At 39.8% G+C, this 17,620-nt stretch overlaps 1 protein-coding gene across 3 annotated transcripts in view; it reads right to left on the bottom strand.

The window, feature by feature from the left end:
* Nucleotides 1-1,487: 1,487 nt before the first annotated feature.
* ERCC6L2 (ERCC excision repair 6 like 2) overlaps nt 1,488-17,620 on the bottom strand; it is a 141,931-nt gene continuing 125,798 nt past the window's right edge. For 2 of the 3 annotated variants that reach the window (XM_086685171.1, XM_086685170.1), the window contains 2 exons: nt 13,360-13,541; nt 4,665-7,036 (listed from right to left, as the gene is read on the bottom strand). In XM_086685171.1, the coding sequence (XP_086541297.1) occupies nt 6,064-7,036; nt 13,360-13,541 (1,155 nt within the window). In that variant the 3' untranslated portion in view covers nt 4,665-6,063. Of the gene's footprint in view, nt 3,774-4,664; nt 7,037-13,359; nt 13,542-17,620 lie in introns of those variants that run through there. The other variant, XM_086685172.1, reaches the window with a different exon arrangement.

The following is a 17,620-nucleotide window of genomic DNA, read 5'->3' as shown; positions in this document are numbered from 1 at the left end:
ACACAATTTCTACACATAGGCACCCTCTAATATTTGCCTGCGGGGCGGCGGGGCTGGAGGGAGGCGGGGCCCGGGGCGAGGCGGACCCTCCCGTGAAAGGAACGCAGGCCGAGGGGGCAGAGCGCGGCGCACCCTCCGCGCCCAGTGCGGGGTCCGGCCCCGCAGAGCGGCAGCTGCGCGGCTCCCGGGGCCGACCCCGCCCTGCAGTCAGTCACATGCGCGAGAGGAAAGGCCAAAGAGCTCCCCTTGCCCGGACTCTGGAGGTGCTCCAGGGCCGGACTCCCGCGGGAAGCGCTGTCCCAGACATTCAGAGCACTTCCAGTTAAACTCCCTCCCTCTCCTCCCGCCGCCTGTTTCTCGCTCTCCTTTGGCACTTGTGTCTCCCGCTCCTTTGCGTAAGTTGGAGGTTAGGTTAATCAGAAGCGTTTTTATGTTTGGCCAATCCCAAACTCAAACTTCTCTACAAGGCGCACATTCCTTGTCATTTGGCCTTTTAAAGTCCAGGGGAGACTGGAGGAAGTGATGCTCTGGCCTTCTCATTCTTTCAGGCTTGGCCCCCAGCCTATCCCCAGAATTTGGGGTGACCTTTTCTGATCACTCTAGCCCAAGCAGGTTTCTTCTCCCTCTTTTGGACTCTGGAAGCCACCTTGTTTCCACCAGTCAGAAAGCACACATCATTTTGTACTTGGGTTCCTTGGTGGCTCTTTCCTTTTACCCACAGATCTGCTCCTCCACTCCAACATGCCCTAGCACACTGCCATGCCCTAAGGTGTCTTTTAGGAGCTGTTGTACCTTTCAGGGCAATGTGGCAGCTCCGGGCCATTTCAGGAGGTCCCTGGCACCCTTGCAGGGCTGTTTTCGACTTCTCCGGGCAGGTTAGTGAACTACTGCCCCTGGAAAGGACTTGCCTGGTGATCTGACTTCTGGAGGGTCCTGGGTTTGACATTAAGTGTTCCTCCCACCTCACTCAACCTGCTCAACTTTGCTGCTGGCATTTCCCTTGGTGTGTGGGGGGTGAGGGGAATGAGGGAGTGAAGAGGTTTGAGTAGGATGAGGTGTTTGGGGGAGAGCAGGGAAAGCTGATTTAGTGGGGGAAGCTATGAAGTGGCTGGACAGGGGACTGAGGCTCCACAACACTGGTGAGTGGGATGCTGGGGAGAAGGGGTGGACTTGGGAGTCAGGGACTGACCTGAAAGGATGGGGTGGGGGGGAGCTTTGCCAGGCAGCACTAAAGGGAGACTACTTAAGGCCTTGGCAATGGGGAGAGAGGACAGTGAGTGCTGGCTGCAGAGAAAGAGTCAACCATTGGAAGAATAGGGAAGGCGCTGGCAAGTTGGTGGGTGGCAGGATGGGGCCAGTGGGCATCCTCTGATCGTGTGAAATCAGTTCTCAAGGAGCATGTGTTGGCATTTATGTTTTGAAAAATTACAACCTCTTCTTGTTCTTATCAATGCTTTTATAGTTTTAGGAAAGAAAGAAATTATGAATTAGCTGTTATGAACCTTCTTTTGGAAGTCTTTCAGTCCAGAAGCATGTATCACTTTACAAAAAAATAAAATCAAAGTTAAAAGATATATTGGGGGGGGGACTAATTCATATTTTGATAGGATGACTCACTAGAATTTTCTTAGAAACATATAAGACATTTAGAGATGCATACTTTCCCCCTTGTTTACATGAGTGAAAACATTATACAGTGAGTTAGTTATTTCTTTCAACAAGGGGCCCATTTAGTTAACTGAAAAGATGTCTGTAGAAAGAGGCATTCTTGATTTTTAACCATGAGAGACAGCAGTACAAAACCAAGAATGTCAGTTGGGCATTATCTGTGTCAGTGACAGAAAGGCATCAAACTCCCATAATTAAGACTAAATTTTCAAATTCAGGGGATAAATATAACCACTGCAATTGGTTAACCTACAGCAAAGCAAATAAAGTACATATTAGAAAGCTGAAAAACAATGCCAACGATAACTTTGGGTCTTGAAAAAGAACAGTGTGGCTCCATGATGATCTCTGTTGTATGTCCATGGGTGAGGGGGCTCACTGAGAATGTCAGGTAGGTGAGTCCTGCCCAGTGACAGACTCAGACATCATATCATAGTGTGAAACTTAAAAAAAAAAACCAAATAGGTGCTTGTGTTGACCCCTAAACCTCCTGCACTAGAATCTCTTGGGGATGCACTTGGGCACCTATGTATGGAAAAGCCTCTCCAGGTGGCTCTGACTTGCCACTTTGGGCTGGGAACCACACAGCCTCTGACTTCCTTGAGAGGGAGGGTCAGTCTGAGTCTTTCCCCTGAAGGGCAGACAAAACACCCAAAGGGCTGTTTTTATATTTAAAACTCTGTAAGACCTTGTGAGGCAAGACAGCCCTCCTGTGGTTGCCCATTAACAGAGAAAAAGTGTGTTCTTCCAACCTGCCATAAACACCACATGAAGCCAGCACTGAGTATGTGTATGTGTGTGTGTGGGGTGGGGGGTGGGGGGGAGGGTTGGGTAGTGCACAAGGCTGTCACCCTGAGCAAATGCATGTCACTAGTGACAAGATGTGTTTCTGAACTTATGAGTCTTCTCTTTAAGGCTCCCAGAGGCACTGGGTAGAGGATGCTTTGCAAAAGCAGGTGGGGATGGAACTGGGGAATGAGATTACATCAATGATAACCCAGTGAGAATTAGGTGAGGGCTTAACAGGTGCCCTGCATGCTGGGCTCTTTGAAGGCAGATCCATCGTACAGGATCTTATAGATTCACTGGCATCCTTGGTGGGTCCTAGACCTACTGTTACCTGGATTTATGACATTGGTAGTAGCCATGGAGGTCTATTCATGAACTTTGAAGCAGACAGTTATTTTATTCTTAACGATTTTATAGACTAGTAAATGTCGAATAAAACTTTTGGGTACTGACATATGGTTATCAACTTTTATATCAAGGACAATGAAAAAGACTGAAAATTATGATCTATCATCATTTCATACAAAGAAGACAATTTTAATATCATAAAGGAAGGATAACTTCAGAATTTAAAAACTGCACACACTGAATTTTTAAACTATACTGCCCTTGGCTTTCTCATTTTGTGTGGACTGGGGAAAAGTTTATCACCAAACTCCGCTCTGCAAAGTGAGGCTCCATTGTCTTGAACACTTAGGGGCAGCCACACTACTTGCAGATGATGTTAATTTACTCTGAGAAGTGGTTTCAGGGCTTTAAGGGAAACCTAAGGAATTCAAGTGCAAAAGTCTCTCAGTATTTTGCCTCAGTTTCCAATAGAGTGCTTTAAAAAGAAGTAAACAAAACAGACTATGGCAAATAAAATCTTGGAAACCTGAAGTTGGAAGGTTTTTTAGTAGTGATATGGTCCATGTGGGGTTTTTGTTGGTAAGTTTATTTATTTTGAGAGAGGGAGAGAGAGAGGGAGAGAGCACAAACAGGGGAGGGGCAGAGAGAGGGGGAGAGAGAGAATATACCAAGCTGGCTCTGAGCTGGCAGCCCAGAGCCCAATCAGGGCTTGAACTTACAAAACCATGAGATCATGACCTGAGCCAAAACCAGGAGTCAGAAGCCGAAGTGCCTGAACCACCCAGGTGCCCCTGGGCAGGATTCTTATTGTCAACCCTTCATAGTGTCTGTTGCCAGATTCATCAATGGTTTCTCCAACTCCTCCTACTGTTCCAGTGCAGGGAAAGTCAACCCTTACAGTTTCTCTCCTGGAACTCTGACTGGCTCCTCTTCATACCGGACCCTGTACTCTGCTTGACACACTGTGCCTGCATGAAAATAATGACATATTTCACTGATAACTGCTGAAAACTAATTTTTAAACTCCAGGTCTGTATTTTTGCTTCCATTTTGACTTTTATTTATAAAAAATATCTTTAATTGTATTTCATTATATTGTGTGAATATCATTTTATGACTTGAAAGTCATTATATTAAATTTTTTTTTTGAAGTTTATTTTTGTAACAGAGACAGCGTGAGCGGGGCAGGGGCAGAAAGAGAGAGAGAGAGAAAGTGAGAAAGAGAGAGGGAGAGGGAGAGGGAGGGGGGGGAGAGAGAGAGAGAGAGAGAGAGAGAGAGAGAGAGAGAGAGAGAGAGAATCTCAAGCAGGCTCTGCACCATCAGCACAGAGCCGATGCGGGGTCGAACTCATGAAACCGTGAGATCATGCCCTGAGCCAAAACCAAGAGTTGGATGCTTAACCAACTGAGCCACCCAGGCACCCCTATATTAAAAAATGTAAAAGCATTTTATTTTATGAAAGGTCCACTTTCATTAAAAGTGGTATAAAAGCTGAGATGAAGGGGCATCTACTTGCTTATCCAACCTCCTCCCAACAGCTAGTCCCACAGCAGGCTGACAGCATTTCTATGTCAAGTCTACCACAGACTACACAACACATTCATTTTGTAGCAAGCACCTCAGTGGTGAAACTCAGCATCTGATAAATCTGAACACAACTCAGCTGCAAGTAGGAAAAAAAAAAAAGATTAATCTAAAACAATGATTTGCAAGCTGTGATTTTCAATCATTAATGGGTTGTAAAATCAATTCAGTGGGTTATGAGAGCATTAAAAACCACACATACAAAAGAGCCAAAAGAGCAAATTCCTATGCATCTTTTCTAGATCAAAGTACAACTGCATGCCTTATAGGTAAATACTCTTTCATAAACATTTTATTTCATCACATATATACTAGGTCATGACATAAAATATACTTCACAGCCCTCAACCACATCACATTGAAAAACATATTTGGTTATTCAGTCTCTTAAAAGATTTCTTTGTTTCTTTGTTTTCGTTTTGTTTTGTTTTTTCCATTTCTGAGCCGTGGCTCCCCACTGCAATGGCTGGGTACTCTGAAGCTCTCCCCGCTCAACACAACAACAATTTACGGTGCTCTTAGTACCACCATTTCCTGGTTCACTGCTATTTTCTATTTTTCCTCCTCTATTTTTCCACAGCTCCAGGAGCTCAACTTAAGGGAATTACCACTGGGCATCTGAATGTGGATCAGGTCCCTGCTGCCATGTGCCAGGCATGACGCCAGGGGCTCTACACACATGACTCTTTACAGATATGGTTCCTTATCTTTCACCCATAGCAGTATCTCACCTATCCCTCTCGAGGCACTGGCACAGGACACATAGGGACTGAGTGAATGTTTCCACGTAAATGAACTCAACAATAAGCACATTCTGTTGATTGTAAACCACATAAATTCAATTCAGCAAAAGAGAATAGTTTCAAATAAAATGTTTCCTCATTTCGCCATACTTAATACAAAAGTACTATACAAAGCTTAATTTATATTGATTAAATCCTAATTGTTGTATAAAAAGTTGAGGCATTGGTGTTCTGTGGCTACTGGTAGTAGTTATATTACTTCGGTGTCATATCTCATATAGTATAGTTATACAACATTAACCCTTGGATTTTGAGCAGTTATAAACTTATTTTAACACAACATCATATATTCATTACTAGTTATTACCCTCACCTAAAATAATTTAGCAATAGTACATGATACTGAGGGAAAAGGAAAACAGTTAACTTAATACTTTTCTAAATGCTAGTAAGAAAGAAACACATCAATGCACACCTGATTTGGGGGATGACCATAACTCGGCCTATGACTTCAAATGGAATCTGGGAAAGTAAACCAAAGGTGTTTTTAAGCTGAAAGGACACAAATGTTGAGTTCAAACCCTTCATCTTTCATATTAGGCAGTATCTACACATGAAGGTAAATGACTTATCTACAGGCACATAATTACATAGTAAGAGAGATGTCCAAGGTCTCCTGATAACAAATCTAGACTTTTTCTATTTCATAACAGAGGTTCATACTATAATACAATCATATTTTTAAAAGATCAAATCAGATATTAAGGAAAACAAATCCATCATAACCTTTTAGGCTAAAAAAAACCCTAGAGCAAGAGTTTAATAAAAATGCATGACAGCTGTGTTCAAGATAACATAGTGTGGAATACAGTGTTGTAAACATGGATGGCAGAAGTTCATGGTTACAGTAATTCATTGTGTGTTTACGCATTAGTTTTGTGCACTAGTTGTGTTTTCATCTGTATCACTTAAGCTAAATTTTTTCCACAAAAATTTCTCATTTGATTTCCAAAGCGAAGTTTCCAGCTCCTCTTTCCTTTTGGAGGATGCGGCAAGGGGCACTTTTTCACATAGAGTCTCTATCACTGCCAAGTCAGTGAGTTTACTAAGGCTGTCGTCATTCTGTTCATTCAAGATGTCCCAGAAATCTTTTGGTCTCTGTTTTGCTTTTTCCATGGGCCCTGAAAGAACTTTCTTTGGCAGCTGTGTGGGACTGTTCCCATAACTATTAAAGAGGTCATCAAGAATAGATGTGTCGCCAAGTAAGCCTACCACAGAAGTGTTTCCTAACACTGGATTTTCTACCTTCTTGTTTTCCACTTTGAAAAGGGGTCCGTGTCTTGAAATGCCTGTTCTTGTTGGGTTTTGTTGCTCTTTCATAGTATTTTCTAATTTTTCTAACTCATATGCTTCAGACTTACTGTTCAGGGAACAGGATACTACAGTATCTTTGGATGCTTGGCTGTTTTTTCCATTGTCAGTCTCTTGGGTAGAGCTCATACGTGATTTGGTAGTCTCTCCGTCATTAGAAAGTACCTGTTCCCTATGGGAACCGTGATTTTGAAACTCAATGGATTTTTCTTTATATATTTTTGGGCTGCAAATTTGAGAAACTCTTTTGGGAGAATCTTTAAGTGCCAAAGTTGCAGAATCTGACAGCCCTTCTTTTATAAGAGATTCTGTTTTTTCAGATTTATTCCTGACTCTCTCTCTTTTCTGACAGGAAGTTTTAATGCATTCTGAAGCAAAATCCACAAAAAATTCTTTTACCTCCGGATACTGAGAAGCATAAAAGTCTTTTAGCATTTTCTGTCGTTCTTCTGATGTAGCATTAGTTATATTTTTAGCAAATTCCTTTACAGAAGGCAAGTTAAAATAAGAAGCCATTTCTTCAAATTGTTTTCTGAAGATTTAATGAACAAAACCAGTAGTTATTTTTATTATTTTATTTTTAAAGAACTCACCATCAGTGATATTAAAAAAAGACACAAAGCAATGTTCAGTTGATCCCTGAACAACACAGGTGTTAGGTTTCCCTGTGTAGTCAAAAATCTGAATATAACTTTTGACTTTCCCCCAAATTAGCCTACTGTTGACCAGAAGCCTTATTGATAATGTAGAGAGTCAATTAATACATATTTTGCATGTTACATATATTATATATACTGTATCCTTACAATAAAGTAAGCTAGAGAAAAGAAAATGTTGTTGAGAAAATCACAAGGAAGAAAAAATATATTTGCAGTACTGTATTTACTGGAAAAAAATCTGCCAGTAAGTGGACCCACATAGTTCAAACCTGTGTTGTCCAAGGGTCAACTGTAATCTTATTGATTTAGTATATATTAACTTAATTCCATAATGAAAATGCATTTTACACTAGCAGAATGTGACCTCTTTCCTTATGCTAGTGAAAAAAAATTCTAGTTCATGAAATCACCAGCTTTTGAAGTTATTTTGATTTATACTATTAGGCATTTCCTGGGGATGATGGGATCCCAGCATGCTGCTCCTCCAGTCAGCCAACTTACGGCTGACATGAGAATCATAATTTATATAATCTGTCTGAAAATCTATATTGCATTCAAGTCCTATGAAATAAAATTGTCAAAAAAAGGTCTTAATGAAAAGAGAAAATTCTGAAAAATAAAGGGATTTTTTCTTCTCTCCTTTTTTCCCTTCTTCCACAAATACAACAAAGAAATTTCATACAACTTTTTGATGGTCCTAAAGGAAAATTCTAAACTGATAAACCTAGATTCTTTCTTCCCCCAACTGGCCTGCCTTGAGTATAGACAGCTAAACTAAGAAATGAGATGTCATTTAAAGGAGTGAGTTTTACTCTTAGTATAAGATACTAACAAAAGCTGTTGTATGCATGTGTGAGAAAATGGACCTTCCAGAACCCTGGTAAGACAGAGGCAGAAAGATTGTTTCACAACCCTGGACACCAGACTGTGCTCCTTTCCCCAGGTGAGGGTGCTATGGACTGAACTGCAACACCCTCAAATTCATTATGGGCTTCAAAGCCCTAAACCGCAGTCAGAGTATATGGAGATAGGGCCTTTAGAAGGTAATTAAGGTTAAATGAGGTCATAAGAAGCCATCAGAAATATCTTTCTCGGCCAAGAGAGGACACGATGAGGTCACCATCTGCAAGTCAGGAGAGCCCTCACCAGGAGCCAAATCAGCTGGCACCCTGATCTTCAACTTCCCAGGCTCTAGAACTGTGAGAAATAACTTTCTATTGTTTAAGCCCCAGTCTATAGTATTTTGCTATGGCAGATGGAGCAGACAAAGACAGAGGGTATTGCTTTGCTGATGCTGAGTTGGGCCATGAATCAGGAGAGCTCAGTGTTTGTAAACATTCTTTTAAAAAAAGCCAGATGGTGTTGTAACACATGATTAAAAGTCCCAAAGTTTTAGAATTATGTTTATATTTGATATAGTTCCTTAAAACATTCATTTATACATTCAACAAACATTTATAGACCCTCTATGTGCTAGGCACCATAGAGCTATACAGCAGTGAACAGCCGATCACCATATTCTTCAAGGAGTTTATAGTCAAGCTGGAGGAGACAGACACATGAAAACCAAACCAGAAGAGAGTGATAAATCCCACTACAGATGTAAATACAGGGCCCTGTGGGTTCCCACAGAAGGGGTACCTGAGCCAGTAATGGATCATGGGTAAGGTAGCAGGGAAGGCTTCTCTGGTGTCACCAGTCAGGCAAGGGTAAGTGAGGAAACCGTCCAGGGAACAGGGAACATGCACAGGCCCACTTCAGAGAGAACCTGGTACACAGAGGGGCAGGAGAAATTGCCAAGGAAGAGGCTGACTATCATGAAGGGTCCGTATGTCAATTTCAAAAGTTTGAATTTTATCCTGCACACACAACAGAGAATCCTGAGGGTAAAATAATGATTTATTTGTAATGTATGTAATTTGGAGCTTTAAAGCCACTATTATTTTGCTGCTCAGGCCAGGTTATGTCAAGTTTGTGTTTCCTGTGATTTTAGTGGCATCCATCGTGCATGCTCATGACTTTTGTGGCTTCAGATGAGCACCCTGCCTTCTAGTCCTCTTCACTGCACTGGTCCTCTTCACTGTTCCAAGTCCAGATATTATCTATGCCTGAGCAACAGCCACTCTTGCTGCCAAGAGAATATTTAATAACACAAATACAAGCTTCCAAATTTCTGTCCTGGAAATTGCCAATGTTCTTGTTGGAAAGCAACAAGCACGTTCTTAAAAGGTTCCAGTTTTTACTTCATATGAAGTAATGAGGTATTATTTTGTTTATTAATCATCTCCAAATCCATTTTCATGGCCTTTCTAATAAATATTTGTGCTGCGAAGATTAAGTTATTGGCAAAGTTACAGGCTGATGTCTTATTTATCCAAGACTTGGTGGTGTCTCAGAAGCTGCCAGAATACTTCACCTTTGCTGTGCTGACCTCACTCAGAATCTTACAATTCTGTCCCTTTTGGGAGGAGAGCTTCTGACCCCATGTTATACCAGTAGTATGCAAGTAAATTAGGCTGGGAGGTTGTCCTTTAAAGGATGAATATGATTGATTATAATTCATTTTATTTTTGCCTTCTAACTTGCTTTCATAATTCTTGGTCTTTAAAAGAATTTTCTCTAAGTATTTAAGGAAGGTACACTCAGGAGGTATAAACTAGCCACTTTGTAAGGAAAATTTAATAAACTAAAGTAGACACTCATAAGTCACTAGAAGAAAGAAAAAAAAAAAAGGAAATCAAAGACAGGTATATTTTAGCAAATATATCCAGAGTAGTTGTGTGTCATGTATATAATTCAAGTTCTCTCCCCTTTTCATGAGAACTGAGGGAAAATGGTGGGACACAGCTAAGTCATCTTCTCTTTGCCTGAGCTTTCTTAAGTGAAGGGAGAACTGAAACTTCATTCCGATGTCCTGATGGCCACAGCTGGTACGGATTTGTTATTCTCATAAAAGAGGATGATTAGTGGGAAAGATGTGTCAGCAGTTCTGACATCGATCCCTAGGTCAGAGGTTGGCATTCTAACATTAGTCTTTCACTTAGCCTAAGGCATTTATTCCCTGGGATGGGCAGAGAAGAAAGTGAGAGAAGAAAAATCTAATCATTTGTTAATAGTTTTATTTTTATATACAGTGCTAATGGAGATAAAGACACTTGTGCTCTTTAAAAACTGGTAAAATCCATTATGGTCTGCCTCTGAACAAAATAATTGCCCAAAGCAAATTACCCCAAATTTGCCCAGAATCATCATTGTAAGTCTATTTATGAGGAGAGATGCTACTGTAGCATGTAGGGTGTTTGCCTTTCTGGGCAATGGTGGGTAGCTGAGAGCCACACTCTAGCCTACCACACCAGCACCCAAGGGCTGAGGAGCTACCAAACCCGTGAGGAAAGAATTTGGAACAGGGAGAACCATCACCATTTGCCCATTGTCTGCATATAGGCCTTCAGGGTCAATTCAACCATGCCTTTCATCCCTGCTTAGCTCAGTCACTACTCCTCTGTTACAGGTGACAGAGGAGTTTTCCAGGCCTTTTCCTGGTCCTAGTCTCTTCCTCCCCAATCTAATGGAATCCCTCAGCCTTCCAGACCATTCCTCAGCCCCTGGAATGAGGCTATGCTCTACCAACTCCCTTGTTCTTCTCCCCAGATGGTCCCTCTATCCCCTCATGATGCCACCTCTTCCCATACAGCCCTCACAAGATAAGGCTCTTATACCTCACATCTTAAACCTCAGGGTTCATGCTTCACATGCTGCTTCCAGACCATTTTTTATTCTTAAAGATTCCTTTCCCTTTTGCAGGTTCATGCTATCCTGCTAATCCATTCTTTCCCTCAATTTGTCAACTGACCTCTTAGTCGCTTCCTCCTAGTGACTGAACTCATGATCAATCCTGTTTCCTTTCCCATCTCCTGCCATCACTCTTGACAACACCAACATCCATGTGGGTGGCCCATGTAACTCCAACTCCTAGCCCACCAATTTCTTTACCACCATCCCCCACTCCCCAAGACTCAACAGAATATCAGGTCCCTATTCCTAAGGACATATACTGCCATCATTACCATTAATTGCACAACCTGCAAATCCCTGAATTTAGTCACCTCATAATCCAGCTCAACTGTTTAATTCCCCCATGACAACAATGCTGGAAGATACTTCTGACCTCATCAAGCCTCCCCTTGTTTAGCTTAGGTTCGACTTTATAATTACTCCTTTGCAAACATCTTTCAGCTTCTTTGCTTCTCTCTCCCTCCATTCTAACCCCTGATAAAACCCAGCCATCTCCCTATTCTGTGTCTGCAACTGAGCAATTGAAGCCTGGCTGAACAAAGTCTGCACAACTGCATGGATGCTTTTACTGGAATTACTCTCCAACAGGGACTTAACATGACCCATGAATTCTAGTCTCACCAAGCTTGCTGTTCTAATTGATAAATGATTTATTTCATGACTTTTCTCTCCTGAAATTTCTCTCCCTCTGATTTGATACTTTAATTCTCAGTTAATTGAGAAAATATCGCATCTATGCCCATCTTCCATCCCTCCTCTTCTGATGCCTCTCAAAGGCTAGACCTTCTTCAGTAGTCTGGATCCCACCCTCTCCTGCTCTGCAGGACTTCTGTTACCACTTCTCCAGCATGATCTCTTTTTTTCCATATTGGTTTTTTTCCCTCAACACACAAATAGGTTCTATTGTCTTCCCAACTTAAAAAAATTTACCTTTGACTGCACAATGCCCTCCAACTACTGCAGCTTTTCACACTCACAGAGCAGTCTCAAGATCTGCCCATCCCCTGCTTCCCACCTCACCCTGAGTCTGCCTAGGGATTTGTAGACTGCTCACATCAAGGCAGCCAGTGAGTTCTCCTGCCAGTTCTGGAAGGCACTTTCCACTTCATCTGATTCTGGTTCTCAGCAGCATTTAATAAAATGAAGTGCTTCCTCCATTTTGAAATTTTCATTCCTCTTGGACTTCAGGACCTTATAGTGTGCCTCCTACCCAGCAGGCCACTGTCCCCTTAAGGCTCAGTCCTATCTTCTCTTCTGTCTGTGCTGGGTTCCTAGGCTGTTCACATAACCTGTGGCTCTAAAACCATCTAAAATCTCAATGCTGATGACTTCCACATTTAGATCTTTAGTCCCCAAATTCTATTTCCATAGAACCTCAAATTTAATACAAGCAAAAGAGAACTCTTGATTTTTTTCAGTCCAAACTCCTAGTTTTCCCCATTTTAGTAAATCCAGTCTGTTGCTCCATGGAAAAGTTAAGAGTAGTCTTGTTTTCTCTATTTCCCAACAACCAGTCCATACCAAACTGAATTCATCCACCAAACTCTATCTCCATGGGAACCACTCTACCGTAAACCACCATTGGCTAGTTCCTTATGGTCTTCCCTAGTCTGCTCTCTTCCACAAAGAAACTAGAACAATCTTTGAGAAACATACATCAGATCATGTTCATGCCTCAATAGCTTTGACACACCTGGGACAAAATCCAAACTCTTATCCACAACCTACAGGGCTTTGCATGCTCCAGCCCCATCTATGTCTTGGCCTTCAGCTCATGTCTTTCTGCTTGGTTTATTATGCACTAAGTATACTAGTCTTCTCTCAGTTCCTTGAGCACATCAAACCTCTTTGCTCCCCAGGGATGTCCTTAACCTAGTTCTTTGCCTGGTTATCCCTCAGGTCTCAGATGCCAACTCTGTTGCGAGGTCTTACTCTCTACCCAATAGAAAGCCATTGGCCCCCCTCCAGGTCACCTTATTCTCTACCAACCAGGCCTGTCCACTTCCTTCCTATAATACACCATTTTATAATTATTTATAATTTTTTTTTTAACTTTTGAAAGTTTTATGGTTTAACTCTCACTGCACTATAAACTCTGTCCTTTTTTATCCTGTCTGTGTAAAACCTAGCACAATGCCTGAGTGCATATTAGGTGCTCAATATTCAAAGAGTAAATAAAATGCAATTAAGTGTTTCATTTATCCATATAAAATGATTTCATTTTTTTATCAATTGAGAGATTAGCTTTCTAAAAACATCTAAAACATTTTGAATTTATTTTTTGAAGTATACAAATTCAGCTGCCAAGTATGGTTAAGATTCAAATTATTTGTGTATTTTATTAAGTAGCTATATTTCTTTTGAGAATAATTTTTAAAGTCCAGTGTTGCTATACACATACCTGCGGATCCCTTTTGGCGTTTCTCCAATTATAAAGGTGGTCTGGTCTGTGCGGTAGACTTTTTTCTTCTTTTGGCTTACAGGGTGTGAAATGTAAAGGGGAAATGAAATGTTTCCTTCACTTAGTTGTTGGTCTTTCTTTGAAAGTGTCAATATATCTGTCTTCATTTTTTCTTTATGTGTCTGGAAAGAGAAGGAATGCAAAACCTAAGTCTGAAAAAATAGTCATTTTTGGTCAAATGAGGAGATGGCCTTATTTTTTCCAAAACCTCTTTATAATCAAGTATATCATATTCTCTAGTTGATAACAATATGAGAGATGTTAGTTAACTTAGATTTTTAAAAAGAAGAAATCTATCTAGGTTCAGATAGGTTCATTTTAGTAGAGTACTTTGTACTGAAACAAGACTGTAAACAAAATTTTGTTTGTTAATTAACTTAAACATTTTAGTGGCCTTGTTACAAAGCTGGTTTCACTACTTTATAGTAAAATGGTATCCTTTACAATAGTGGATACAAGGAAAAAAGTTCCAAAGTTTAGTTCCAATTGCAGTGATAGTTATGCCATAAAGCAAAATTCAAGGCCTATGGCCAAGATGAAAAGTTTCCAGATTATGTGAATTGGACTCAAACTCATTCATTACCACTTATGTCAAAGCTGTGAAGTCATATGACACTGAGGCAACACAATGAAGTAGCAACAGTTATAAAGGCTCAAGTAATGAAAAGTTCAGTAAAAAAGACTGGATTAGGAATTTAAAAGACAATACTGTCCCTCCTTAACACTAGGAGAGAGGGTGAGGTTGCTTGCTAAAGAAAGCAAAATAAATCCACTCCTCTTTCTGCTAAAGAGTAGAATGGCCAACAACTGGAATACTATGCCTGTATTTAAAAGGAAATTTTGCAATCATGACCTGAATAAGAAAGAAATGCCAGTTTCTGCAAAAGCCCCTAACTGTTCCTAATGTTTTCTTAAAAAGTTTCTTCAAAACTATCCATCAAGATTTGCCTTGAGGAAGTACTTCTATATTCTGTGATTCTGATGAGTTTTCCGTCATATTACAATTTATGATTATAATAATAAGGAAATATAAAGATAAGAACTTTGTACATTGTATTGTATAAATATTTCTGCTAAGTATTTTAGAAAGCTTGACACTATTAGAGTATAATTTATAACTTAGTAATTGCTACATTCATGATTATTTGCCTAAGTTATTGGGTATTGTTAGGTGTTTCTACTATAGTGTTTTTATGAAAAAAATCAAATTCAGTTTGTGGAATCTTTATTAAAAATAAAATCTAGTAAGTGGTTTACCCCTAGGAAATGTAAAAATACAGTTAAAAATTCATTTGATGATGAGATTAGTTGAATGGAAATGGGGGGATACTTAAGAAGAAGCTGGGTTTATCGGAGAATTCTGAAATAATCATTCTAATCTATGGGTGGTAATATGTCTTCCTCCTTTGGACATACACATACTATATGCAGCCATCAGTTGAGAACTGAAAAAGTAAAGGAAAAACTGTCCCCCTTCAGACCACAGTTAACCAGGGCTAAAAAGGTAAAAGATAGGCTATGTCTGATTATGGTAAATCCTAATCTCATTCATATAATTAAGAATTTAAACACATGATATGCTGTTTTTACAAAAATAATGATTTATTATTAAAACTAAAGTTCATAAATATAAAAATTGTTTAATTCAGTTAAAACATTAAGTATATATCATTTCTGTAAAGGATAATTGTTCTAATATATTTTGGCCAAAATAGTCTCCTCATCTATTCACAGTTAAATGCTTAACTTGGAAATGGCTCACTTCAAAGACTTTATGAATATCACCTTTGATTTAATTTTCATGAAGTTATAAAATCATTATTGATTTTTCTGATTTGTCTGTAAATTGTGTTTGAAAATATATCATAAAAATTACTACTTAAAAATGTACAGGGGTGCTTGGGTGGCTGAAGCATCCAACTCTTGATTTCGGTTCAGGTCATTATCTTACAGTTTGTGGGGTCATGCCCCTGTGTAGGGCTCTGCACTGACAGCACGGAACCTGCTTAGGACTCTCTCTCTCTCTCACTCTCTCTCTCTCTCTCTCTGCCCTTCCTTTGCTCATGTGCAAATATGCACGTGTGGGTGCACTCTCTCTCAAAAAAAACAAAAACAAAAATATAAAAAATGTATTTTGTATACATGTATACATGTATGTATATTTTGTAAAAAATATAAAAAATGTACAATGTATACATTCTAAAAAATAAAACCTATAATTATTTTAAATTATAAAAGATCTACATTAGGATTATAGTGAATAAGAGAGCACTTTTGTAGGGAAAAATTCCTTCTTCTAGAGTAGCCCAAATGAATCCACAGTAGACCTAAGCAACTGTATATAATTCTGTATAATTTATTTCTTACTGAGAAGTTTTAGGTTTATGTTGGTTCTATGAGGAAAGTTCCTTATCTTACTCATTGCTCTAAAGATCAATAGTAAGAAAGATTCAAATAACTTTTGATAATACTCTTTTGCCTTTGAACCAAAATTCTGTGTTTCAAGGCATTAGATCTAAGCCAAGTTACGTTACTTTAAATGAAATAAGAGTTATTTTTTGAAAGGCAAAACTAAAAAGGAGATAAAGTATATATAGATTTTCAATATGAAAGTAAGAAAAAATAAAACTGACTCTTAAAAAGTTTAAAGATAGCAATCTTTACTGTCAATGTGCTGAGAAAAGAAAAAAAGAATATTCCTCTTACCTCACAGCCATATGATTACATTAGCATGTTTCTATTTGCTATGTAGGAAATCTATCTTTATGTACTAGGAAGCTTCACTGGGAATAGTGCAGAGAATGTTTAAGTTAAAAAAACAACAACAAAATTTTCTACTAACAGTCTTTGAGGTAAAAAAAAAAAAAACAACTTTGGAGGTAAATTACTGAAGAACTTCAGAGAGCACCTAGATAGGAATAGCAAGGAAATGAACAGAGCTGATGGGGATCAATCTGTCCTATAGCCACCTACCTGTAACAAGTGGGGGCAAGAAACAGAACAATCCAGGAGAGTGAGTTTCAAAAGGAATCATGAACAGCCTCCAATTCCCATTTTAGCAAGAGAAATATTATTGTAATTTCTGCCATCTTTTTTTAAAAGTATTTATTTATTGATTTATTGATTTATTTTAATATGAAATTTATTGTCAAATTGGTTTCCATACAACATCCAGTGCTCATCCCAACAGGTGCCCTCCTCAATGCCCATCACCCACTTTCCTCTGCCTCCCACCCCACATCAACCCTTAGTTTATTCTGTTTTTAAGAGTGTCTTATGGTTTGCCTCCCTCCCTCTCTTTTTTTTTTTTTCCTTCCCCTCCCCCATGGTCTTCTGTTAAGTTTCTCAGGATCCACATAAGAGTGAAAACGTATGGTATCTGTCTTTCTCTGTATGGCTTATTTCATTTAGCGTAACACGCTCCAGTTCCATCCACGTTGCTACAAAAGGCCATATTTCATTCTTTCTCATTGCCAAGTAGTACTCCACTGTGTATATAAACCACAATTTCTTGGGGCGCCTGGGTGGCGCAGTCGGTTAAGCGTCTGACTTCAGCCAGGTCACGATCTCGCGGTCCGTGAGTTCGAGCCCCGCGTCAGGCTCTGGGCTGATGGCTCAGAGCCTGGAGCCTGTTTCCAATTCTGTGTCTCCCTCTCTCTCTGCCCCTCCCCCATTCATGCTCTGTCTCTCTCTGTCCCAAAAATAAATAAACGTTGAAAAAAAAACAAAAAAACCACAATTTCTTTATCCATTCAAATAATCCAGTGAAGAAATCTGCCATCTTTCTAAAGCTCCTCAGGGCTAATTCCTGGAGACACAGCCAGAGCCAATGCAGACACTGCGACTCTTCCTCCCCTGCTCATCTATCCATACCCTCCACGGAGGAAGCCTGGACAGGGATAAGGTACAATGCAGAACAGCCTCATAGGATGGGTAGCCTTATCATAGTGGGCCACTGGGAATTACGGAAAAGTTTTATTAAGCAATTTTAGAATGGCTCTGTCTGCTAAGTTGGTCTCTCCAAAAAACACCCTGTAGAACATATACCAGAACAAGGAGCAATAGATATGTAACAGACACATTCACTGTATTGTTTTGTTTTCTTTTTTCCCCCATAACCAGATGTTTAGGTTTGATTAGTCATTGACAAAACTGGAAAGAGAGAGACTTTCAAAGGGATTGGAAGGTCCTGATGGCTTGG

Source organism: Puma concolor, chromosome D4 (genome assembly GCF_028749965.1).
Source record: "Puma concolor isolate L17-30 chromosome D4, mPumCon1.1.hap2, whole genome shotgun sequence".
NCBI classification, from domain to species: domain Eukaryota; kingdom Metazoa; phylum Chordata; class Mammalia; order Carnivora; family Felidae; genus Puma; species Puma concolor.
This window is presented reverse-complemented; position numbering and strand designations above follow the sequence as displayed.